The sequence below is a fragment of the Perca fluviatilis genome, chromosome 18, assembly GCF_010015445.1.
Source record: "Perca fluviatilis chromosome 18, GENO_Pfluv_1.0, whole genome shotgun sequence".
In the NCBI taxonomy this organism is placed as follows: Eukaryota; Metazoa; Chordata; class Actinopteri; order Perciformes; family Percidae; genus Perca; species Perca fluviatilis.
This window is the reverse complement of record NC_053129.1, coordinates 31,652,528-31,680,066: the sequence shown is the minus strand read 5'-3', so window position 1 is coordinate 31,680,066 and position 27,539 is coordinate 31,652,528. Positions and strand designations below refer to the sequence as shown.

Genomic DNA, 27,539 nt, shown 5'->3' with positions numbered 1-27,539 from the left:
AATAAATGTTTAAAAAAAAAAAAGGTTGAGTTACGTACCTGATGGCTCGGAGCGTCTCGTCGTCCTTCTCGCCGTCCGTGCAGCCGTGCCCCTCGTTGAAGAAGAGCTTGTCGTCCTGCTCGTCCAGGCTGTGGCCGCCATCGCTGTTGGTGTCGCAGTTGTCCACCTCCATCGTCGCCTCCGAGTCCAGACTGTGACTGGCCGGTTCTGCAGAGTCCAGAATCGGAGTATAAAACGTTGATTTCTATAGGCACACCCCAAAATTCTGGTTCTAACAAGTTTGGTTTTCCATTTTGGATTTAATTTTTCTATTTTTGAACTTTTTGTTGTCCTTTTTTCCCGACTGATTCTGTTAGTTTTTTTTAGGGCAGATACCGATTATTAGTACCTAATGAAAGTGTGTCTAAATGGTGAACTCAGGGCTCATGTTTCTTTTAATAACATCGTACAACAGCGCTGCCTCTGTTTGCTCCTTAGATGTAAAGATATCGCCAATCTTAAAATGCAATATGTATAAATCCAAATGAACAGAGGCAGAGTGGGGTGCGATATTAGACTTTGTTTTATTGTAAATATACAATGTTACAGTGAGCACAACCGGTGCGTTAACGGTAAACTCACCTCCGTTAAAGTCGACCTCACCGAGGCAGTCTCGAGGTATTTTGGCCGCACATCTCTTATGGCAGTTAAATTTACAATCTACAGTAGAAGAGGAGAAGATGAGTAGAACATTCATCCATTGCGGTTCCAATGGATCGGATGGAATATGTCGTTACCTTTGCACTGCATGCCCTGGCGGAAGAGGCCCTTTAGCAAGCGTTTGCAGTACTGGCAGATGGTGGGACGAGTGTAGGTGTGGACAGAGAAGGTGTGAGGGACTTTGACCCGACCCAGGACCATCTTCTCCATCCAGATGGGACGACCGCTCAGCAGGGAGTTACGCTTCCCGGCGCCCAGGAGGGGGCGCTGCTTCCACCAGGAGGGAGGGAAAAAAAAAAAAAAAAAAAAAAAAAAAAAAAAAAAAAAAAAAAAAAAAAAAAAAAAAAAAAAAAAAAAAAAAAGGGAGGGGAGGGAGGGAAGGGAGGGAGGGAGGACAGGGGGAAAAGTTAGAAGTTTCTGTTCAGAAGTTTGGAAAATATATATCACATTTTCAATAATCGGTTACAGTTATAAAATCGGTCGATAACGATCAGTACATGAGAGCGTAAAACAATCTGGTAACAATATATCAGGCAAATCTCATTTTGTCATGAACTCAAAACACAAGCATTCGTTTTTCAAAAAATTTTTGAAAGGACTTTGACCAAGATAAAGGCTGATTTATGGTTGTATGTCGGCTCTATGCAGAGCTGACGCCGCAGCCTATGCCGTTTTGACGTTTGTACTTGTGCGTTGGTGTCTGCGTCGTTCTAATGCATCTCTTCAAGAGAATAGCACAGCTCGGTGTGTGTGTGTGTGTGTGTGTGTGTGTGTGTGTGTGAAGTGGAACGTCGTGGATATAGATTAAGGGAAATGTGACGCTACCAATGCGCGGCCAAGCGGACCAATCACAGTCTTTGTAGGTGCCGCAGTGCATAGTTACATTTCTGGAGGGGTGCACGTCAGGACTCGCCGTAGGGTCCGAATCTACACGTACCTACGCCAAATTATTCACAATATTTACAACATGGGACTCAGAGATGTGGCATTAAATGTGTGTTAAAGCCAGGACACACCAGCCAGACGGCCGACCCTCGACAGAAAAGCCAGTCGGACTGATCGGTCTCCCCGAGTCGGTCCAGAAAGTTCCTCAGAACACACCGAAGAGACGAGACGTAGTACGTCTCCATAGCAGCAGGCGGCGCTAATCTGTATTGTCGCCCAAAAAATGAAAACAGGCAGCTGATTGGACGAACGCGTCACATGGGTTTGTTCAGAATACGATCTCATATTGGACTAAAATAGTTCACTGAAAAGTGTTTCTGAAAACATTTTAAGAGCGAAATAGGCCGAATGAATCTGTCTTCATTTCAGATCAACAAAGGTCAGTTTAGAAGATTTTCCTCAGATTTTGAGAGACTCTAGTCACCTCATTCTGCTCCCCATTTCCGGGTGAGTCCCGACTGCCCTGCCTCCGACCGAACATGTCAGGTTGGCCAAAATGAACGCAGACGGCCCCCCAGACTGACGACGGCACAGGACACACCGAACAGACTCGAGTCGCTGACCTCACAAGACTGTCCAACGGCCGATTTTCGGCCCTGTGTGTCCCGGCCCTTAAACTCATTAAAAGAAAGATCATCTGCATACAGTGTGAAGTAGCTGGTAGGATCCCTGGGATTTTATGTTGTAAATAATTTGATGCGTATATATTGATTGTATGGTTTGCAAAACTCCCTGTCACTACCCAAAGTGAGTAGAGTGCAGATTTGAGTAGCGCATGCTCAGATTTAAACTGTTTACGGCATAACGTGTCTTACTGAAATTTGTGAAATCTGTAAAATAATAAACTTTTCTCTTTACATACAATAACAGAAGATGGAAATCATTTCTAAAACGTTTTAGCTGAGAATTGTTGGTTGCTAACGCGCTCAAACGCCATTCAAGTGACAGAGAATTTGTAATTAGTAAGTACAAAACGTTTAGCTATCTATGATTGTTTGATTGCTAACTTGTAGCTAGCAGTCATTTCAAAAACGTTTTAGCTATCTATGATTGTTTGATTGCTAACTTGTAGCTAGCAGTCATTTCAAAAAGAATGATTTTGTTAAAAAAAGAAAAAACTTTTAAATATTTGATAAAAATATCAACTAGCTAGCAGTATTTCAAAAACGCTTTTACATCTAATTGTTTGATTGCTAACTTGTAGCTAGCAGTCATTTCAAAACGTTTATACTATGATTGTTTGATTGCTAACGTAGCAAGAAGACATATAATACTAGTAAAAAAATAACTAAGCAACAAAACAATATATATTTAACTTGTAGCTAGCAGCACAAAATTTAGCTCAATTTTGATTGCTAACTTGTAGTAGCAGTCATTTCAAAAACGTTTTAGCTATCTATGATTGTTTGATTGCTAACTTGTAGCTAGCAGTCATTTCAAAAACGTTTTAGCTATCTATGATTGTTTGATTGCTAACTTGTAGCTAGCAGTCATTTCAAAACGTTTTAGCTATCTATGATTGTTTGATTGCTAACTTGTAGCTAGCAGTCATTTCAAAAACGTTTAGCTATCATATTGTTTGATTGCTAACTTGTAGCTAGCAGTCATTTCAAAAACGTTTTAGCTATCTATGATTGTTTGATTGCTAACTTGTAGCTAGCAGTCATTTCAAAAACGTTTTAGCTATCTATGATTGTTTGATTGCTAACTTGTAGCTAGCAGTCATTTCAAAAACGTTTTAGCTATCTATGATTGTTTGATTGCTAACTTGTAGCTAGCAGTCATTTCAAAAACGTTTTAGCTATCCATGATTGTTTGATTGCTAACTTGTAGCTAGCAGTCATTTCAAAAACGTTTTAGCTATCCATGATTGTTTGATTGCTAACTTGTAGCTAGCAGTCATTTCAAAAACGTTTTAGCTATCCATGATTGTTTGATTGCTAACTTGTAGCTAGCAGTCATTTCAAAAACGTTTTAGCTATCTATGATTGTTTGATTGCTAACTTGTAGCTAGCAGTCATTTCAAAAACGTTTTAGCTATCTATGATTGTTTGATTGCTAACTTGTAGCTAGCAGTCATTTCAAAAACGTTTTAGCTATCTATGATTGTTTGATTGCTAACTTGTAGCTAGCAGTCATTTCAAAAACGTTTTAGCTATCTATGATTGTTTGATTGCTAACTTGTAGCTAGCAGTCATTTCAAAAACGTTTTAGCTATCTATGATTGTTTGATTGCTAACTTGTAGCTAGCAGTCAAAAACTGTACTAGCATATTTCAAAAACTTATACATATGTTTATTGCTAACTTGTAGCTAGGTCATTAGCTATTATGATTGTTTGATTGTAACGCGTAAAAAACGCCGTTAGCATCTTGTAGGCTACTTGATTGCTAACGTTAGCTCAAACCGCCATTAGCATCTAGTAGGTTACTTGATTGCTAACGTTAGCTCAAACCGCCGTTAGCATCTTGTAGGCTACTTGTCGCAAAGTGACGCATGCGCAACTCACATCTGCACTCTACTCACTTTGGGTAGTGACACTCCCCCTAAAGCGCGTTTCCCCCTCGACTTTAAAGCCACCAAATGGAAATAAAAAGCGAACAATCAGGGTTCAGCAGGTTCAGCTGAGAGATCATCACATTTGGAGAACTGTTCCCTCGTCGTGAAAAGTGGAGCACAGATGAAATCTGTTCTATCCACTGGAACAATGGCCGTCCTTGTGCAACGTGCAGCTTATAGACGCCGGTCCTGGTAAGAGCAGGAAGTGTGCGACACAATGGGCCTGAATTAGTTCAGAACAGTAAATCCACCTTCTTAAAAATCACACAGGTTTCTGACGTCGTCTACAAGTCCGAATTATCTTCAAAAGAGCTTTTAACAGGAGAGGTTTAACATTATGCTTTTATTATGGAGCAGAGACATGAATCACAGTATGAGGAGGAACTCCCAGAGAGCTCACGGTGTTCTTGTTTACATACATGAACATGCCAGAGGGGACAAAGAAATGACTTTGGCCCTATAAACTGCTGTCGGAACATGTCAACATGCTGATTTCCTGATAACAAAACATACGCTCATGTCTTCTGCCAGAAATGTAACATTTCTTTAAATTCAGATGCAGACATATTTGCTCTTTAACTTCACATTTTGTTATTATTATCAAGAAACTTCTCTTCCTTCTTTTTGTCATTTGTACTTTATTCATTTTGCTTCAGTTAAGTGTAAGTACAGATCTTCCAGTAAATGTGTGTATTTTTGTGAGGTGTACCATGTGTTGGACTGTGATACATACTGCATTAATACTGAACTGTTTTAAAGTTTAACAGCCGCACAATAAGAAGAGATTTTGTGTTGAATGAGAAGAAGCCTTTTCTCGCTGTGTTCAAATGAGAGAGAGTGTGTGTGTGTGTGTGTGTGTGTGTGTGTGTGTGTGTGTGTGTGTGTGTGTGTGTGTGTGTGTGTGTGTGTGTGTGAGATGGAGCTGATAAAAAGTGTGTTTGTTCCAGTTAGTGTGAAGCTCTGACTGTGAGTCACTTTGTTCACTGGTTTAACAGGGATGGAAAATCCAGTGGTTTGCCTCCAGCTATCAGATCGGAGTGTGTGTGTGTGTGTGTGTGTGTGTGTGTGTGTGTGTGTGTGTGTGTGTGTGTGTGTGTGTGTGTGTGTGTGTGTGCGTGCGTCACAGAGAGAGAGAGAGAGAGAGAGAGAGAGAGACAGAGAGGTTAACTACTGGAAATGGCTCATTGGTTGCACAACGTAGATCTGCAAGCGTGGAAAGTGTGTGTGTGTGTGTGTGTGTGTGTGTGTGTGTGTGTGTGTGTGTGTGTTTTCATCTCTACACTGACTTTCACGTCACCAACATGTGTTTGTATGAACTCGAGTCACAAAGTCTAAACTCCCGAAACCTCGTCGGGTTTGCCTATCCAGCCTTTCCCAGCATGCATCTGGGCGAGAGAGGCGGGGTACATTCTGTCACGCGTACGAACAAGACAACCATTCACACTCACACAGTCACACCTAGAGGCAAGATTTAGAGTTAGACAGTTCAGCAGACCTGCACATGTTTGGACTGGGGGAGGAAACCGGAGCACCCAGAGGAAACCCAGACGACAGGAAAACATACAGAACAGCAGCAGAGCAAAGTAACTAAGTACATTCACTCAAGTACTGCACATAACCAGAGAATTTCTATAAGTACAGTACTTGTACTTTGCTCAGTACTTTGACTCCAGTACATTTATCTGACAGCTTTAGTTACTTTGCAGAATAGGATTTATTTAAGTGCTGCCTTCATGTTAATGCATCAATACTAATAATAATCCAATGTTATAATAAAAAGTGTAAATACTGACAAGAGCCCATTTAGGCGTGTAATGAGTACTTTTACTTTGATAGTTTGAATACATTAAGCTGAAACTTTCTTAGGTTTAGAATGCAGGACTTTACTTGTAACAGAGTATTTTTTTTTTTACAGTGTAGTATTTCTACTTTTACTCAAGCAGAAGCTCTGAATACTTCTTCCACCGCTGCAGAAAAGTCAAGATTAAAAGCCAGGTGTTTGTTGTTGACGATGTTGTTCGATATCTACCCAAAATGTAGCCTGGTCCTACCAGACTCTGGTACATTAGCATGGTCCTAGCAGACTCTAGTACACTAACCTGGTCCTAGCAGACTCTGGTACATTAGCCTGGTCCTAGCAGACTCTGGTACATTAGCCTGGTCCTACCAGACTCTGGTACACTAGCCTGGTCCTACCAGACTCTGGTACACTAACCTGGTCCTACCAGACTCTGGTACATTAGCATGGTCCTACCAGACTCTGGTACACTAGCCTGGTCCTACCAGACTCTGGTACACTAACCTGGTCCTACCAGACTCTGGTACATTAGCCTGGTCCTACCAGACCCTGGTACACTAGCCTGGTCCTACCAGACTCTGGTACACTAGCCTGGTCTACCAGACCCTGGTACACTAGCCTGGTCCTACCAGTCTCTGGTCCATTTCATGTGTCCAGAGAGTCTGGCTTCTCTCCATTGACAAGTGTTAACTTCCTTGAAGGCGGGTACTCTGTTGAAGTTTAAAACTATTGGATCTCCCCCGAGCCACTCTGGATCTGCCGTAACCAATCGCTAACGTTTGGTCTGGACGTCGGCTTAGCATCGCTAGCGTTAGCCTTAGCCAACTCCTTCACCACTAACGGAGCGAGCTGGAAGATCAAACTGTTCCCGAACCCCGTGGGGAGGAGGGCCACAACATTATGGCCCCCCCAACACAACTCAGCAAAGACTGTTCTTGCTCGGGCTTTAACTTCTGGATATTCGGCAGCGTTGCCACAACGGACCGAATGGCTTCGCTCGCAACTCAAACTATCGCACGACCTCAACGTCATCGTTCTCAGCCACTCCACACAACGCCTACCGAAGTTGCAATACACATTTGAACAAGCGAGGCGCTAGAGAGCACTATTTGTTTGAATGCAAAACACAATTTCACCGCTAGATGGGAGAAATTCCTACACAGTGGACCTTTAAAAGAATTTATCTGTTGTGTGTTTCTGATGTTTGCCCTGCAGGAAAATCGAACTCCTCTGTAGCTCCAGAATATTCCTCTGACTGGCCGATAAACACACATTCAGGAGAAACTGTAAAACTGATGGACCCTAAATACAAAGTCGGAGGCGGCAGGCTCACCTCCTCCTGCGGTGTCTGGGCGAACTCGGTGGACGGTGGACGAGCGATGGACATGATGGCGCCCGGCAGCGAGATGTTGGACAGCCGTCTCTTCTTGACCCCGCTGCAGTTGTTGGGGATCTTGAACGCACACCGTTTGTGGTAGTTCAGTCCGCATCCTGCAGATGAGAAGAAAAAAAAAAAGAACATTTGAACTCTCATGTGATTTCATTTGGATCCTCCTGTTGTTCGGCTTTTACTTTGCGCGGTTGTCTTCTAATCTTGATTTGATTTATTTAGCACAGGTGGGGAAAAAACAGTCTTACATATACGACAAAATAAGTAACCCTCAAGCAGCTTAAAATGTTGGGTTCCCTATAAAAATTCAACGAAAAGTAGCATAAAGAAAATAAAAACATGAAAAACATATTAAAAAGGGAAATAAAGGAACAAATAAATGAGAGGAAAAAAGAAGAGAAAAGGAAAAGTAATCCAAAAACACAAAAGACAAGAGACATTTTAGGCTACTGATCATTTACATTTTTTTCACTGATTTTTTGAATCTGGTGATTTAAGTTTCTTATCGAGTGAAGTGCACGACAAGATGTGAAAATAAAATGGTTCATTCATGCAGCAGAATGCACACCGAGACAACTAGAGCTGCAAAGATTAAGCCATTAAAATCCATTAGTTGTCAACTACTAAATTAATCGCCAACTATTTTGATAAATCGATTAATCGGTTCGAGTCATTTATTTATAGAAAAAAGTCACAATTCTCTGATTCCAGCTTGTTAAATGTGAATATTTTCTAGTTTCTTCTCTCCTCTGTGACAGTAAACTGAATATCTTCGAGTTGTGGACAAAACGAGACATTTGAGGACGTCATCTTGGGCTTTGGAGAAACACCGATCCACATTTTTCACAATTTTCTGACATTTTAGAGACCAAACAACTGATCCATTGATTGGAGAGAAAAAAAATAATCGACAATGAAAATAATCGTTAGTTGCAGCCTTGGAAAGGACCAGGATGAAGAACTGAACCATGGACCTCCAATCTCTGAGGCAAAATTACAAATCACATGGGCGCCCTGGTAGCGCAGTTGGTAGAGCGTGCGCCCATATGAAGAGGTTGATTCCTCGACGCGAGGCCCAGGGTTTCTAATCCGACCTGCAGCGGTTTCCTTCCATCTCTTCCTCTCGCTCTCTAGCCTGGCTCCGCCCCTCCTACGTACTTCAGTTCAGTTTTCATTTCCCTTCAGTACTCCGTCTGGGTTTGCGGTATATTCTTGGGTTTTCTCCGGCCAAATAGTTACCGGTCCAATCAGCGAACAGAGGGAGTGGCTGAGAACGATGACGTTGAGGTCGTGCGCTAGTTTGAGTTGTAGTTCCATAATGGTGGCGGAGAAAGATGCGAGCGAAGCCAACGCTGCCGAATATCCAGAAGTTAAAGCCCGAGCAAGAACAGTCTTTGCTGAGTTGTGTTGGGGGGCCATGATGTGGTGGCCCTCCTCCCCACGGTGTTCGGGAACAGTTTGATCTTCCAGCTCGCTCCGTTAGTGGTGAAGGAGTCGGCTAAGGCTAACGCTAGCGATGCTAAGCTGACGTCACGACCAAACGTTAGCGATCCAGAGTGGCTCTGGGCGGATCCAAGAGTTTTAAACTTCAACAGAGTACTGTTTCAAGTACTACTTCAAGGAAGTTAACACTTGTCAATGGAGAGTGGCCAGACTCTCTGTACACATGAAATTAACCAGAGTCTGGTAGGACCAGGCTAATGGACCAGAGTCTGGTAGGACCAGGCTAATGTACAGTCTGGTAGGACCAGGCTAATGGACCAGAGTCTGGTAGGACCAGGCTAATGTACAGTCTGGTAGGACCAGGCTAATGGACCAGAGTCTGGTAGGACCAGGCTAGTGTACCAGAGTCTGGTAGGACCAGGCTAATGGACCAGAGTCTGGTAGGACCAGGCTAGTGGACCAGAGTCTGGTAGGACCAGGCTAATGTACCAGAGTCTGGTAGGACCAGGCTAGTGGACCAGAGTCTGGTAGGACCAGGCTAATGTACAGTCTGGTAGGACCAGGCTAATGGACCAGAGTCTGGTAGGACCAGGCTAGTGGACCAGAGTCTGGTAGGACCAGGCTAATGGACCAGAGTCTGGTAGGACCAGGCTAGTGTACAGTCTGGTAGGACCAGGCTAATGGACCAGAGTCTGGTAGGACCAGGCTAATGTACAGTCTGGTAGGACCAGGCTAATGGACCAGAGTCTGGTAGGACCAGGCTAGTGTACCAGAGTCTGGTAGGACCAGGCTAGTGGACCAGAGTCTGGTAGGACCAGGCTAATGTACAGTCTGGTAGGACCAGGCTAGTGTACCAGAGTCTGGTAGGACCAGGCTAGTGTACCAGAGTCTGGTAGGACCAGGCTAGTGGACCAGAGTCTGGAAGGACCAGGCTAGTGGACCAGAGTCTGGAAGGACCAGGCTAGTCTCTCTCCACTTTCATGTCGGAGCTGTGATTGAAGGCGTACATGCCCAAAAGAATTATCTTTGAAAAAATTTTTAAAAAAAATAATTAAATCACAGCCATGACGCCCAAATCAAAAGTCAGATAAATGAAATTTGAAGAGCTCAGGATGTGGGTTAGAGAGGTTGTTGACGTTTGATACTTTGATTTCACACCAACGAACAAAAGTCTTCACCCACGGAGGATCCCCTGTCGCTCCCATCACTCAGATTCTGTCGTCAGTTTGAACCTCCAAAACAAGTTACACAAGCGGAAGACGTATTTTTCTGTGCTGACGTCAACAATCGAGCGTTGCTCTTCTCTGCTTGGCATCGCTACAGTTGATATTCGCTCTGAGGCTTTGGAGCGCCGAGATCGGGACTTGAAAGATGTGAAAAATACTCGCAGGAAGTCAGCGAGTCCATGAAGACATCCTGCTGTACAGTCGCTGCAGCTTTCAGGCTTGAGCACCAGTGGAAATGTGTGTGTGTGTGTGTGTGTGTGTGTGTGTGTGTGTGTGTGTGTGTGTGTGTGTGTGTGTGTGTGTGTGTGCCTGTGGTGTGTGTCTGTGGTGTGTGTGTGTGTGTGTGTACGTGTCTGTGTGTGTGTGTGTGTGTGTGTGTGTGTGTGTGTGTGTGTGTGTGTGTGTGTGTGTACGTGTGTCTGTGTCTGTGTCTGTGTGTGTGTGTGTGTGTGTGTGTGTGTGTGTGTGTGTGTGTGTGTGTGTGTGTGTGTGTGCCTGTGGTGTGTGTCTGTGGTGTGTGTGTGTGTGTGTGTACGTGTCTGTGTCTGTGTGTGTGTGTGTGTGTGTGTGTGTGTGTGTGTGTGTCTGTATGTTAGTTTGGCCATGGCAGGAATCCAACCGCTGAGCACAGCCTCAGTATATGTTTAATGTGTCCAAGAAGGATATTTTTCCCACCCCTCATTCATCTTTAAATAGTTCCTGTATATTTTAAAAATGTTGTATGTTATAAGGGTTAGGTGCAGCATCCGAGCCGTTTGGGGCTGCACCTAGGCTGAATGAATGCCACTAAAAGACTTTTTCAGATGTAATGACTGTAGATTGTGGTCTTCAGCAAGTTTTGTCTTTAAGCTTTTTGAATGATATTTATTTATTTAGTTATGCTTTAGATTTTCTTATGTTTGAAGCACAGATATGGACATAATAATAATAATAATACAAAGTGATGTGAAAAAGAGACGCAAAATTACCACAAAAGGGACACACAAAGACTACAAAGAAACAAAAATGATTACAAAAAGACAAAATCCCACAGAAAGACAAAAGAAATGTACGGGCAAATTGCTTTTTTTTTCTTCTTCTTTTTAAATAAAAATGTAAAATTTTCTGGAGGAAGGACCCATAAAGGTCCTATGACATGCTGCTTTTTGGATGCTTTTATATAGGCCTTAGTGGTCCCCTAATACTGTATCTGAAGTCTTTTATATAGACCTTAGTGGTCCCCTAATACTGTATCTGAAGTCTCTTTTATATAGACCTTAGTGGTCCCCTAATACTGTATCTGAAGTCTCTTTCCCGAAATTCAGCCTTGGTGCAGAATTACAGCCACTAGAGCCAGTCCCACAATGAGCTTGCCTTAGGATGTGCCATTTCTGTGTCTGTAGCTATTGAGGAGGAGGGGGCAAGCCATGATGTCTCTCTCTCTCTCTCTCTCATGGGTGGGCAAAATTCTCTGGGCGGGCAAAGCAGAGAAAGGGTAGGTAACATTTCTCCTTATGACCTCATAAGGAGAAGATTCCAGATCGGTCCATCTGAGCTTTCATTTTCTCAAAGACAGAGCAGGATACCCAGGGCTCGGTTTACACCTATCACCATTTCTAACCACTGGGGGACCATAGGCAGGCTGGGGGAACTCATACTAATGTTAAAAAAACCTCATAAAGTGACATTTTCATGCCATGGGACCTTTAAATCCCCTGCGCACCTAGATCGTCCACAAACCGAGGGAAAACACTGTATGTGTATGTATCACATATTTTAAAACTTGATTAAATTTCATAAAACAATAATGACAAACCAGAAAGCTGAACTTCCCATCTCTCAGCGAGTCAGAGGTGAGAACAGTCCAGTTTAATACATTTAAAAGATCATTTTTCAGTTCTTCGATCATTACATATTTCACCCCGCAGCGACAGTCGCTCAGAGGGAACGACGTGCAGCTTATTTGTCTCTGTTGTACTCATTAAAATCTGATTGCTCTTACATCATGAGCACACACAGATCACGTCCTCTCGTAAAAATTTAATTGACAGGAAGCTTGTGTGAATGGTTTCAAATGCCCAGATATCCTGGCGATCCGTTCCTGCTCTGCCTGACACCTGTTTGACTTTATGACTGTATAGATTTAATGTTTCTGGAGCTGCTGCACAGCTTTTCAGGTGATGTAAGTCCATATCGCAGGTCCTCAGCTCCGTTTCCTGTCATTCACTTTGTGTTTTGTCAGCTTGTTAACTAGCTAATCACAGAATCACAATCACGGTTGTTAATAGAACAGAATAGAAGGCCTTTTATTGTCACTATACACATGTACAACAAGATTAAAAGCCACTCCTTTTCCAGTGACAAAATATGGCGTTAAAAATATAACGTGTAGGGTGCACAGGTGGGACACTACATACATATTAAAAAATAAGTATGGTTTATATACAATGTGCTATGCAGTGTGGGTTATTGCACATTATTTGAATATCGCCCAATAGTGGTGATCATATTCAATGAGTAATAGATATTGGACAGTGAGAGTAATGATATTGCACAGTATACAGGTATTGCACAGTAATGGAATTGCACAGTATTATCAATAGTATTAAAAGGTCCCATGGCATGAAAATTTCACTTTATGAGGTTTTTTAACATTAATATGAGTTCCCCCAACCTACCTATGGTCCGCCAGTGGCTAGAAATGGTGATAGGTGTAAACCGAGCCCTGGGTATCCTGCTCTGCCTTTGAGAAAATGAAAGCTCAGATGGACCAATCAGGAATCTTCTCCTTATGAGGTCATAAGGAGCAAGGTTACCTCCCCTTTCTCTGCATTGCCTGCCCAGAGAATTTGCCCCCCCCCCATGAGAGAGAGAGACATCATGGCTTTCAAACGAGCAGTTGGTCAAGGCCACACCCCCACCCTCCACCTTGCCCCCCCCCCCCTCCTCAATAGCTACAGACACAGAAATGGCACATCCTAAGGAAAGCTCATTGTGGGACTGGCTCTAGTGGCTGTAATTCTGCACCAAGGCTGAATTTCGGGAAAGAGACTTCAGATCCAGTATTAGAGGACCACTAAGGCCTATATAAAAGAGACTTCAGATACAGCATTAGGGGACCACTAAGGTCTATATAAAAGAGACTTCAGATACAGTATTAGGGGACCACTAAGGCCTATATAAAAGAGACTTCAGATACAGTATTAGGGGACCACTAAGGTCTATATAAAAGAGACTTCAGATACAGTATTAGGGGACCACTAAGGTCTATATAAAAGAGACTTCAGATACAGTATTAGAGGACCACTAAGGCCTATATAAAAGAGACTTCAGATACAGTATTAGGGGACCACTAAGGCCTATATAAAAGAGACTTCAGATACAGTATTAGGGGACCACTAAGGTCTATATAAAAGAGACTTCAGATACAGTATTAGGGGACCACTAAGGCCTATATAAAAGAGACTTCAGATACAGTATTAGGGGACCACTAAGGTCTATATAAAAGAGACTTCAGATACAGTATTAGGGGACCACTAAGGTCTATATAAAAGAGACTTCAGATACAGTATTAGGGGACCACTAAGGTCTATATAAAAGAGACTTCAGATACAGTATTAGGGGACCACTAAGGTCTATATAAAAGAGACTTCAGATACAGTATTAGGGGACCACTAAGGTCTATATAAAAGAGACTTCAGATACAGTATTAAGGGGACCACTAAGGCCTATATAAAAGAGACTTCAGATACAGTATTAGGGGACCACTAAGGTCTATATAAAAGAGACTTCAGATACAGTATTAGGGACCACTAAAGTCTATATAAAAGAGACTTCAGATATAGTATTAGGGGACCACTAAGGTCTATATAAAAGAGACTTCAGATACAGTATTAGGGAGACCACTAAGGCCTATATAAAAGAGACTTCAGATACAGTATTAGGGGACCACTAAGGTCTATATAAAAGAGACTTCAGATATAGTATTAGGAGACCACTAAGGCCTATATAAAAGAGACTTCAGATACAGTATTAGGGGACCACTAAGGTCTATATAAAAGAGACTTCAGATACAGTATTAGCTGAGAACGATGACGTTGAGGTCGTGCGCTAGAAAGATGCGAGCGAAGCCATTCGATCCGTTGTGGCAACGCTGCCGAATATCCAGAAGTTAAAGCCCGAGCAAGAACAATCTTTGCTGAGTTGTGTTGGGGGGGCATGATGTCGTGGCCCTCTTCCCCACGGGGTTCGGGAACAGTTTGATCTTCCAGCTCGCTCCGTTAGTGGTGAAGGAGTTAGCTAAGGCTAACGCTAGCGATGCTAAGCTGACGTCCACGACTAAAGCTTGCGATTCACATTGAAGATCCAGAGTGGCTCGGGGGAGATCCAATAGTTTTAAACTTCAACAGAGTACCCGCCTTCAAGGAAGTTAACACTTGTCAATGGAGAGAAGCCAGACTCTCTGGACACATGAAATGTACCAGAGACTGGTAGGACCAGGCTAATGGATCAGAGTCTGGTAGGACCAGGCTAATGTACCAGAGTCTGGTAGGACCAGGCTAATGTACCAGACTCTGGTAGGACCAGGCTAGTGTACCAGAGTCTGGTAGGACCAGGCTAATGTACCAGAGTCTGGTAGGACCAGGCTAGTGGACCAGAGTCTGGTAGGACCAGGCTAGTGTACCAGAGTCTGGTAGGACCAGGCTAGTCTTTTGTTGGCCCTGTCCCAGCTTTTTTGGAACGTGTCACCGGCTGGTTGCAGGCATCAAATTCAAAATGAGTGAATATTTGCAAAAAAAACAATCAAGTTTATCAGTTTGAACATTAAATATCTTGTCTTTGTAGTGTATTCAATTAAATACAAGTTGAAAAGGATTTGCAAATCATTGTATTCTGTTTTTATTCACACAACGTCCCAACTTCACTGGTATTGGAGTTTGTAGAAAACATTCACATTTAAGGACCTGGAATCAGAGAAGTTTTACTTTTATTTTCATAAAAAAAGTGACTCAAACCGATTAATCGATTACCAGAATAGTCGCAGATTGACTTAGTAGTTGACAACTGATCGATTCATCATTGCAGCTCTAAGTTTAAATGCAACAACCTGATGTGTAGCACGTGATGTAGCATTTGTATCATGACCAGATGCACGTCAGTTGAACGTGTTTTAGCTTCAGTCCGTTCATTCAGGATGCAGGTGTGAACCACAGCAGCACACAGTCATCGCAGCACGACGAGACCTTAGATAACCCAGCAGCAGTCAGACTCCCCGCAGCACGCACTGTACCGGTGCACCATTCAGAAAGGTCACCAGTTCTTTTTTGCACACTAATGCATTGGCCCGTAACAACTATTACACAATTATCTAATTGTCAATTCGTTTTACATATTCACGGTTTCTTTGCTTAACCGCAATTAATTGCTAACATTAGTTGTGAGACTGTGTGTGAGACTGTGTGTGTGTGTGTGTGTGTGTGAGAGACACTGTGTGTGTGTGAGAGACACTGTGTGTGTGTGTGAGAGACACTGTGTGTGTGTGACACTGTGTGTGTGTGTGTGTGTGTGTGTGTGACACTGTGTGTGTGTGTGTGTGTGTGTGAGACACTGTGTGTGTGTGCGTGTGTCTGTGTGTGACACTGTGTGTGTGTGTGTGTGAGACTGTGTGTGTGTATGTGTGTGTGTGTGTGAGACAGTGTGTGTGTGTGTGTGTGTGTGTGTGTGTGTGTGTGTGTGTGTGTGTGTGTGTGTGTGTGTGTGTGTGTGTGTGTGTGTGTGTTACATTCTCCGATTTTCTGGTTACAAAAAACACCAGAGGCTGCAAAGGTTGGTCTTTTCTTCCCAAAACAAAAACCCCCAAAAAGGCAAGAAAAACGCAAACCCAGAATGAATCACCCCCCGTAAATTAAACCTAACCTTGTTACCACATTCTTACCTTCACACTTGAGGCCCTGTCGGACGAGCCCCCACAGCATCTCCCCGCAGTCGTCGCAGAAGGCCGGCGCCTTGTAGGAGTGGACGTACAGCGCGTGAGGTCGGATCTGGAAGTCCTCGGCTGTGGCCAGAGCTGAAACGAACAAACACAGAGCGGTCAGACAAACACAGAGCGGTCAGACAAACACAGAGCAGTCAGACAAACACAGAGCTGAAACGATCAAACACAGAGCGGTCAGACAAACACAGAGCAGTCAGACAAACACAGAGCTGAAACGATCAAACACAGAGCGGTCAGACAAACACAGAGCGGTCAGACAAACACAGAGCTGAAACGATCAAACACAGAGCGGTCAGACAAACACAGAGCGGTCAGACAAACACAGAGCGGTCAGACAAACACAGAGCGGTCAGACAAACACAGAGCTGAAACGATCAAACACAGAGCGGTCAGTTCCCCATGCTGCCGTTAGCTGAAACGAACAAACAGAGCGGTCAGACAAACACAGAGCGGTCAGACAAACACAGAGCGGTCAGACAAACACAGAGCGGTCAGACAAACACAGAGCGGTCAGACAAACACAGAGCTGAAACACAAACACAGAGCGGTCAGACAAACACACAGAGCGGTCAGACAAACACAGAGCGGTCAGACAAACACAGAGCTGAAACGATCAAACACAGAGCGGTCAGTTCCCCATGCTGCCGTTAGCTGAAACGAACAAACACAGAGCGGTCAGACAAACACAGAGCGGTCAGACAAACACAGAGCGGTCAGACAAACACAGAGCTGAAACGATCAAACACAGAGCGGTCAGTTCCCCATGCTGCCGTTAGCTGAAACGAACAAACACAGAGCGGTCAGACAAACACAGAGCGGTCAGACAAACACAGAGCGGTCAGACAAACACAGAGCTGAAATGATCAAACACAGAGCTGAAATGATCAAACACAGAGCTGAAACGATCAAACACAGAGCGGTCAAACAAACACAGAGCGGTCAGACAAACACAGAGCTGAAACGATCAAACAAACACAGAGCTGAAACGATCAAACACAGAGCTGAAACGATCAAACAAAGAGCTGAAACGATCAAACACAGAGCGGTCAAACAATCACAGAGCGGTCAGACAAACACAGAGCTGAAACGATCAAACACAGAGCGGTCAGACAAACACAGAGCGGTGTGGGTTTCTGCGTCTCTTTGTGGTCGTGTTGGGTCTCTTTTTGATCATTTTTCTTTTCTTTGGGCTTGTTTTCAGTCCCTCCAGAAAAACTCGATTATGTGATATCGCATAATTCAACGCATAATCAGCCAAAGTCCGCGTATTTATGCGGCGGGGGCAGCAATTTTTTCGAAATATGCCGCACTTTTGCCGCATTAATTGCCGATTTCCGCGCTAAATATGCGGGACTAGCATGATTTCATAATCCCCGCATTTTCGTTGCAAAAAAAGTCACATAATATATCTTAGCAGAAAGTTGAAAAATGTTGCGTTTACTTCACACAGCCATTTTCCCCTGTTGCCACGGGAACGTTATGAAGTGACGTAATTGCGCGACGTGAATCGTTGGGGAAACATTTTTTTTTTTTTTTTTCCCGCAACAATCACAAAAAAACTCATTCGGCGTCTCTTTGTAGTCGGTTTTGGTCCCTTTGTGGTAGTTTTTAGGGCTGTCCTCGACTAAAGAAATTCTTAGTCGACTAACACTTATACGATTTTGTCGACTAATCGATTAGTTGATTTAATTGACAGAGCTGTGCGCTTAGAGAGGTGGTTAAGAGACTAGAAAAGCACAATATAAATGTAGTTAATTAACCATCTGTAAAACTGAGTTTCTCCACAATTAATCCTGCAAAAGCACCACTTTAAATCTTGTGTTTACCATAAATGTGTTCATAAGTTTCTTGGAAATGAGTAATTAAGCATGAATAAGCATAAAAAATGACTTATCTACTAAAGAAATCTTAGTCGACTAAGACCAAAACGACCGATTAGTCGACTAATCGACTAAGAGGTGGCAGCCCTAGTAGTTTTGAGTCTCTTTTTTCCCACATCTTTTTTTTTATTATCACCGTATCGGTGTCTGAAACGTTGGAAAAGCTCGAGCAGATCCTAAAAAACAAACTCAAAAAAGCTTAAAGACAAAACTTAAAAGCTAAAGAAGTCCAACGACAATCACTGGATCTGAGAAAAGTCTATTCGTTACGTTCACTCAGCTGAGGTGCCGCCAAAAACAGCTTGGGCAGGGAGAATCCTGGAGGGATTTCTTCAAAAATGATATTTCTCTACATCGCCCAGCTGTAATATGTCACACTGATTACTGATTTTGCATCAGTAATCTACTTCTTTTCTTTGTCAATAAATGTATCTGGTGATGCACCGATGTCAAAATTGTGGCCGATGCCGATAACCGATATTAATATTGCTGTTATGGCCGATACCGATATTTACCGATGTCGATATCTCTGTATAGAAAACAATTTTTTATGATAATCAAATAAAGAACTATTTTCCAAATTTTTTTTTTTTGTGATTTATTTTCCGAAATGACTGATATTGGGCACCTTTACCGGTTTGCAAAATATGACTGTCATCAGATTTTCAGAAGAAAAAAATTTATATTGATATAATTATATACAGTACAGGCCAAACGTTTGGACACACCTTCTCATTCAATGTGTTTCCTTTTTATTTTCATGACTATTTACATTGTAGATTCTCACTGAAGGCATCAAAACTATGAATGAACACATATGGAATTATGTACTTAACAAAAAAGTGTGAAATAACTGAAAACATGTCTTATATTTTAGATTCCTCAAAGTAGCCACCCTTTGCTTTTTTGATAACTTTGCAAACCCTTGGTGTTCTCCCAATGAGCTTCAAGAGGTAATTACCTGGAATGGGTTTACCTTTCACAGGTGTGCTTTGTCAGGGTTCATTATTGAAGGTTTTTCCCTTATTAATAAAAAAAGCAAAGGGTGGCTACTTTGAAGAATCTAAAATATAAGACATGTTTTCAGTTATTTCACACTTTTTTGTTAAGTACATAATTCCATATGTGTTCATTCATAGTTTTGATGCCTTCAGTGAGAATCTACAATGTAAACAGTCATGAAAATAAAAAGGAAACACATTGAATGAGAAGGTGTATCCAAACGTTTGGCCTGTTCTGTATAATGTGACATCTAACCGATACCGATGTGTTAAAAAAAATGACCACATCAGCAGATATTATATCGGCGACCGATATATCGTGCACCACTAAATGCATCTTATCTTGAACTGCCATTCTGTATTTGCAGTATCCCCCCCCCCTGTAAATGACGCCTATGAAGAGATGCCTCCACTGTTCTACTAACGGAGGCGGAGATAAATAGTAAACGGAGCTCTGCAGGGTTTTGCAGCAGCAGCAGCAGGAGCAGAGGGAGGAGGAAGTGGTCGGGGGTTGGAACTCGGTGCGGTTTGGGCTCCGACTTTGTCTTCTTCCTCCTCGCGTAACCGATAGCTGCCGCTGCTCTCTGCGTCTGGGCGCTCAGCTGGTGAGGTGTCAGCTTTAGTTTTTACAACCGAACCTGTCGACACAACTCAGGAAATGACAATCGCATGGACAATATTATGGTTGGAGCGAGCAGGGTCACCCGGGGCGACGCCGCGGTGGAGGAAACCAGATCTGAGGCGGCCTCGCCGCTCGCACTCAGAGGGGGATTAACGAGAGAGCTGCAGGAGGAGAGGAAGCTCAGACAAAAACAACTAGCTATATAATAATATAAATAAATCAGGTTCTTTAACTCTCCCGTTGTCCTCGGCTCTTTCTAGTCAAAAATTGTTTAAAGAAATTACTAAAAAAGTGACAAAAGCACCAACAACATTAAAAAAAGTGACAAAAGGCATTGAAAGCCTCGAAAACAGCAGAAAAAAGCTTTGAAAAAAGCGTCAAACAAGGCGATAAAGTTTCCAAAAAGGCACAAAAACTTTGAAAAAGGTGTCGAGAAACGTACAAGTACAATATAAAAGATAAGAAATATATACAAATAAAATAAAGATAAGTAATATGTACAAATAAGATAAAAAAATAAGTAATATGTACAAATAAGATAAAAAGATAAGTAATATGTACAAATAAGATAAAAAGATAAGTAATATGTACAAATGAGATAAAAAAGATAAGTAATATGTACAAATAAAATGATAAGTAATATGTACAAATAAGATACAAAAATAAGTAATATATACAAATAAGATAAAAAATATAAGTAATATGTACAAATAAGATAAAAAAAGATAAGTAATATGTGCAAATAAGATAAAAAAGATAAGTAATATATGCAAATAAGATCAAAAAAGATAAGTAATATGTACAAATAAGATAAAAAGATAAGTAATATGTACAAATAAGATAAAAAAGATAAGTAATATGTACAAAATAAAATGATAAGTAATATGTACAAATAAGATACAAAAATAAGTAATATATACAAATAAGATAAAAAAATATAAGTAATATGTACAAATAAGATAAAAAAAGATAAGTAATATGTGCAAATAAGATAAAAAAGATAAGTAATATATGCAAATAAGATCAAAAAAGATAAGTAATATGTACAAATAAGATAAAAAATATAAGTAATATGTACAAATAAGATAAAAAAAGATAAGTAATATGTGCAAATAAGATCAAAAAAGATAAGTAATATATACAAATAAGATAAAAAATATAAGTAATATGTACAAATAAGATAAAAAAAGATAAGTAATATGTACAAATAAGATAAAAAAAGATAAGTAATATGTGCAAATAAGATCAAAAAGATAAGTAATATATACAAATAAGATAAAAAATATAAGTAATATGTACAAATAAGATAAAAAAAGATAAGTAATATATACAGGCATATATTACAGGCAAAATCAAACAGTACAGAAAACTAAAGATGAAGATATTTGCAATATAAAAGGAGCAGTTTTGCCTCGGGAGGACAACACAAGGGTTAGAGGAGGGTGTTCAGTATTAGAAGACTTGGGTCAACGTATTTTCGCAGGGGTCCTCACTCAAGAAAATGTTATGTTTCTCAATAAAGAAATATGCCGTTTCACATAATTCTAAAACCATTATTATATAAAATCCATATCGGTGTCTAAAAGGTTGGAAAAGCTAGAGCAGATAATCAATAAATAACGCTCACAAAGCAACACAAATACAGCTACATTAGACAGATAGATTAGAAGTCATTTTGTTAAGGTCTGATGCTCTCGTTGTTTTTTCACACACATATTTGGCTAAGGTGATGCCCAAAACGGCATTTCTATAATGTTACAATGTGGGTTTGTTCACGTTAAACGTGACCAACGCTTTAAATAATCAGGTCAAGATTTTGAAAAGAAATGTGAACCAAAAGCTCAGGTTTCCCACAGTTCTGAACGCTCCGGTTTCAGCTGCTTTTTCCCCACCCTTGGCTCCGTATCGCGTCACGAAGCAACATAACCTCCCTGACTGCCATCATTACTTCTACTATAGTCTGTATCCACGACCTTCCACTTCCGGGATTGCTCCGGTGCCGGCCGGATGTCCCGTTACCTTCCTCTGTCTCTGTGTTGGCGTTCTAACCTCCGGTGGATTTATGAGGACTCTGGTTAACTGGTCCTCAGATCTCTGCAGGATAAATCCAGACAGCTAGCTAGACTATCTGTCTGTCTGTCTAACAGTTAGCTAGACTATCTGTCTGTCTGTCTGTCTGTCTGTCTGTCTAACAGTTAGCTAGACTGTCTGTCTGTCTAACTGCTCCTCAGATCTCTGCAGGTTAAATCCAGACAGCTAGCTAGACTACCTGTCTGTCTGTCTAACAGTTAGCTAGACTATCTGTCTGTCTGTCTGTCTGTCTAACAGTTAGCTAGACTATCTGTCTGTCTGTCTGTCTGTCTAACAGCTAGCTAGACTGTCTGTCTGTCTAACTGCTCCTCAGATCTCTGCAGGGTAAATCCAGACAGCTAGCTAGACTACCTGTCTGTCTGTCTAACAGTTAGCTAGACTATCTGTCTGTCTGTCTGTCTAACAGTTAGCTAGACTATCTGTCTGTCTGTCTGTCTGTCTGTCTAACAGCTAGCTAGACTGTCTGTCTGTCTAACTGCTCCTCAGATTTCTGCAGGTTAAATCCAGACAGCTAGCTAGACTGTCTGTCTGTCTGTCTAACAGCTAGCTAGACTATCTGTCTGTCTGTCTGTCTGTCTAACAGCTAGCTAGACTATCTGTCTGTCTGTCTGTCTAACAGCTAGCTAGACTATCTGTCTGTCTGTCTGTCTGTCTAACAGCTAGCTAGACTATCTGTCTGTCTGTCTGTCTGTCTAACAGCTAGCTAGACTATCTGTCTGTCTGTCTGTCTGTCTGTCTGTCTGTCTAACAGCTAGCTAGACTATCTGTCTGTCTGTCTGTCTGTCTGTCTGTCTAACAGCTAGCTAGACTATCTGTCTGTCTGTCTGTCTAACAGCTAGCTAGACTATCTGTCTGTCTGTCTGTCTGTCTGTCTGTCTAACAGCTAGCTAGACTATCTGTCTGTCTGTCTGTCTGTCTGTCTGTCTGTCTGTCTGTCTGTCTGTCTGTCTAACAGCTAGCTAGACTATCTGTCTGTCTGTCTGTCTGTCTGTCTAACAGCTAGCTAGACTATCTGTCTGTCTGTCTGTCTGTCTGTCTGTCTGTCTGTCTGTCTAACAGCTAGCTAGACTATCTGTCCAATCGGAGTTTTCTGTTGCACGACTAAAACTACTTTTGAACGTACACACGTTCCACCAAAACAAGTTCCTTCCAGAGGCTATTTTGCCGGCGCCCGTGGCTCCGTGGCGTTTAGCACCTCCCAAGACGATCGTGATTGGTTTAAAGAAATGCCGATAAACCAGAGCACGTTTTCCCTCCCATCCCAGAATTCTGTGTGGACTAGCCGGACCCTCCTCCACGGCGCTGTGGAGGAAGGTCTGGCAAAGCGAGACTAGTTCTGATCTAGGTGGAGGGTCAGGAGCTAGAAGCAGGAAGCCGTACAGGCTGAATGAAATCAAGAGACTAGTTAAATGGTTTCTAGAAGCAGGAAGCTGTACAGGCTAAATTAAATCAAGAGACTAGTTAAATGGTTTCTAGAAGCAGGAAGCTGTACAGGCTAAATGAAATCTAAGAGACTAGTTAAATGGTTTCTAGAAGCAGGAAGCTGTACAGGCTAAATGAAATCTAAGAGACTAGTTAAATGGTTTCTAGAAGCAGGAAGCCGTACAGGCTAAATGAAATCCAAGAGACTAGTTAAATGGTTTCTAGAAGCAGGAAGCCGTACAGGCTAAATGAAATCTAAGAGACTAGTTAAATGGTTTCTAGAAGCAGGAAGCCGTACAGGCTAAATGAAATCAAGAGACTAGTTAAATGGTTTCTAGAAGCAGGAAGCCGTACAGGCTAAATGAAATCTAAGAGACTAGTTAAATGGTTTCTAGAAGCAGGAAGCCGTACAGGCTAAATTAAATCAAGAGACTAGTTAAATGGTTTCTAGAAGCAGGAAGCCGTACAGGCTAAATGAAATCAAGAGACTAGTTAAATGGTTTCTAGAAGCAGGAAGCCGTACAGGCTAAATGAAATCTAAGAGACTAGTTAAATGGTTTCTAGAAGCAGGAAGCTGTACAGGCTAAATGAAATCAAGAGACTAGTTAAATGGTTTCTAGAAGCAGGAAGCCGTACAGGCTAAATTAAATCAAGAGACTAGTTAAATGGTTTCTAGAAGCAGGAAGCCGTACAGGCTAAATTAAATCAAGAGACTAGTTAAATGGTTTCTAGAAGCAGGAAGCCGTACAGGCTAAATGAAATCTAAGAGATTAGTTAAATGGTTTCTAGAAGCAGGAAGCCGTACAGGCTAAATTAAATCTAAGAGACTAGTTAAATGGTTAAATGGATTTGTGAGGACTATGGTTAACTGGTCCTCAGATCTCTGCAGGATAAATCCAGACAGCTAGCTAGACTATCTGTCTGTCTGTCTAACAGTTAGCTAGACTATCTGTCTGTCTGTCTGTCTGTCTGTCTAACAGTTAGCTAGACTATCTGTCTGTCTGTCTGTCTGTCTGTCTAACAGCTAGCTAGACTGTCTGTCTGTCTAACTGCTCCTCAGATCTCTGCAGGGTAAATCCAGACAGCTAGCTAGACTACCTGTCTGTCTGTCTAACAGTTAGCTAGACTATCTGTCTGTCTAACAGTTAGCTAGACTATCTGTCTGTCTGTCTGTCTGTCTAACAGCTAGCTAGACTGTCTGTCTGTCTAACTGCTCCTCAGATTTCTGCAGGTTAAATCCAGACAGCTAGCTAGACTGTCTGTCTGTCTGTCTAACAGCTAGCTATACTATCTGTCTGTCTGTCTGTCTAACAGCTAGCTAGACTGTCTGTCTGTCTGTCTGTCTGTCTGTCTGTCTGTTTAACAGCTAGCTAGACTATCTGTCTGTCTGTCTGTCTAACAGCTAGCTAGACTATCTGTCTGTCTGTCTGTCTGTCTGTCTAACAGCTAGCTAGACTATCTGTCTGTCTGTCTGTCTGTCTGTCTGTCTGTCTAACAGCTAGCTAGACTATCTGTCTGTCTGTCTGTCTGTCTGTCTGTCTGTCTAACAGCTAGCTAGACTATCTGTCCAATCGGAGTTTTCTGTTGCACGACTAAAACTACTTTTGAACGTACACACGTTCCACCAAAACAAGTTCCTTCCAGAGGCTATTTTGCCGAGGCGCCGTGGCTCCGTGCGGCGTTTAGCACCTCCCAAGACGATCGTGATTGGTTTAAAGAAATGCCGATAAACCAGAGCACGTTTTCCCTCCCATCCCAGAATTCTGTGTGGACTAGCCGGACCCTCCTCCACGGCGCTGTGGAGGAAGGTCTGGCAAAGCGAGACTAGTTCTGATCTAGGTGGAGGGTCAGGAGCTAGAAGCAGGAAGCCGTACAGGCTGAATGAAATCAAGAGACTAGTTAAATGGTTTCTAGAAGCAGGAAGCTGTACAGGCTAAATGAAATCTAAGAGACTAGTTAAATGGTTTCTAGAAGCAGGAAGCCGTACAGGCTAAATGAAATCTAAGAGACTAATTAAATGGTTTCTAGAAGCAGGAAGCTGTACAGGCTAAATGAAATCAAGAGACTAGTTAAATGGTTTCTAGAAGCAGGAAGCCGTACAGGCTAAATTAAATCAAGAGACTAGTTAAATGGTTTCTAGAAGCAGGAAGCCGTACAGGCTAAATTAAATCAAGAGACTAGTTAAATGGTTTCTAGAAGCAGGAAGCCGTACAGGCTAAATTAAATCTAAGAGACTAGTTAAATGGTTTCTAGAAGCAGGAAGCTGTACAGGCTAAATGAAATCTAAGAGACTAGTTAAATGGTTTCTAGAAGCAGGAAGCCGTACAGGCTAAATGAAATCTAAGAGACTAGTTAAATGGTTAAATGGATTTGTGAGGACTATGGTTAACTGGTCCTCAGATCTCTGCAGGATAAATCCAGACAGCTAGCTAGACTATCTGTCTGTCTGTCTAACAGTTAGCTAGACTATCTGTCTGTCTGTCTGTCTGTCTGTCTGTCTAACAGTTAGCTAGACTGTCTGTCTGTCTAACTGCTCCTCAGATCTCTGCAGGTTAAATCCAGACAGCTAGCTAGACTACCTGTCTGTCTGTCTAACAGTTAGCTAGACTATCTGTCTGTCTGTCTGTCTGTCTAACAGTTAGCTAGACTATCTGTCTGTCTGTCTGTCTGTCTAACAGCTAGCTAGACTGTCTGTCTGTCTAACTGCTCCTCAGATCTCTGCAGGGTAAATCCAGACAGCTAGCTAGACTACCTGTCTGTCTGTCTAACAGTTAGCTAGACTATCTGTCTGTCTGTCTGTCTAACAGTTAGCTAGACTATCTGTCTGTCTGTCTGTCTGTCTAACAGCTAGCTAGACTGTCTGTCTGTCTAACTGCTCCTCAGATTTCTGCAGGTTAAATCCAGACAGCTAGCTAGACTGTCTGTCTGTCTGTCTGTCTAACAGCTAGCTATACTATCTGTCTGTCTGTCTGTCTAACAGCTAGCTAGACTGTCTGTCTGTCTGTCTGTCTGTCTGTCTGTCTGTCTAACAGCTAGCTAGACTATCTGTCTGTCTGTCTGTCTAACAGCTAGCTAGACTATCTGTCTGTCTGTCTTCCTGTCTAACAGCTAGCTAGACTATCTGTCTGTCTGTCTGTCTGTCTAACAGCTAGCTAGACTATCTGTCTGTCTGTCTGTCTGTCTAACAGCTAGCTAGACTATCTGTCTGTCTGTCTGTCTGTCTAACAGCTAGCTAGACTATCTGTCTGTCTGTCTGTCTAACAGCTAGCTAGACTATCTGTCTGTCTGTCTGTCTGTCTAACAGCTAGCTAGACTGTCTGTCTGTCTGTCTGTCTGTCTGTCTGTCTGTCTAACAGCTAGCTAGACTATCTGTCCAATCGGAGTTTTCTGTTGCACGACTAAAACTACTTTTGAACGTACACACGTTCCACCAAAACAAGTTCCTTCCAGAGGCTATTTTGCCGAGGCGCCGTGGCTCCGTGCGGCGTTTAGCACCTCCCAAGACGATCGTGATTGGTTTAAAGAAATGCCGATAAACCAGAGCACGTTTTCCCTCCCATCCCAGAATTCTGTGTGGACTAGCCGGACCCTCCTCCACGGCGCTGTGGAGGAAGGTCTGGCAAAGCGAGACTAGTTCTGATCTAGGTGGAGGGTCAGGAGCTAGAAGCAGGAAGCCGTACAGGCTGAATGAAATCAACAGACTAGTTAAATGGTTTCTAGAAGCAGGAAGCCGTACAGGCTGAATGAAATCAAGAGACTAGTTAAATGGTTTCTAGAAGCAGGAAGCTGTACAGGCTAAATTAAATCAAGAGACTAGTTAAATGGTTTCTAGAAGCAGGAAGCCGTACAGGCTAAATGAAATCAAGAGACTAGTTAAATGGTTTCTAGAAGCAGGAAGCCGTACAGGCTAAATTAAATCAAGAGACTAGTTAAATGGTTTCTAGAAGCAGGAAGCTGTACAGGCTAAATGAAATCTAAGAGACTAGTTAAATGGTTTCTAGAAGCAGGAAGCCGTACAGGCTAAATGAAATCAAGAGACTAGTTAAATGGTTTCTAGAAGCAGGAAGCCGTACAGGCTAAATGAAATCAAGAGACTAGTTAAATGGTTTCTAGAAGCAGGGAAGCCATTACAGGCTAAATTAAATCAAGAGACTAGTTAAATGGTTTCTAGAAGCAGGAAGCTGTACAGGCTAAATGAAATCTAAGAGACTAGTTAAATGGTTTCTAGAAGCAGGAAGCTGTACAGGCTAAATTAAATCAAGAGACTAGTTAAATGGTTTCTAGAAGCAGGAAGCTGTACAGGCTAAATGAAATCTAAGAGACTAGTTAAATGGTTTCTAGAAGCAGGAAGCCGTACAGGCTAAATGAAATCTAAGAGACTAGTTAAATGGTTTCTAGAAGCAGGAAGCCATACAGGCTAAATGAAATCAAGAGACTAGTTAAATGGTTTCTAGAAGCAGGAAGCCGTACAGGCTAAATGAAATCAAGAG

At 42.1% G+C, this 27,539-nt stretch overlaps 1 protein-coding gene across 2 annotated transcripts in view; it reads right to left on the bottom strand.

The window, feature by feature from the left end:
- Nucleotides 1–27,539, bottom strand: part of LOC120547115 (serine/threonine-protein kinase D3-like) — an 83,956-nt gene that overhangs the window by 24,297 nt on the left and 32,120 nt on the right. For both annotated transcript variants that reach the window (XM_039782544.1, XM_039782543.1), the window contains 5 exons: nt 15,974–16,105; nt 7,334–7,491; nt 777–966; nt 622–699; nt 39–207 (listed from right to left, as the gene is read on the bottom strand). In XM_039782544.1, coding sequence (XP_039638478.1) covers nt 39–207; nt 622–699; nt 777–966; nt 7,334–7,491; nt 15,974–16,105 — 727 coding nt within the window. The remainder of the gene's footprint in view (nt 1–38; nt 208–621; nt 700–776; nt 967–7,333; nt 7,492–15,973; nt 16,106–27,539) is intronic.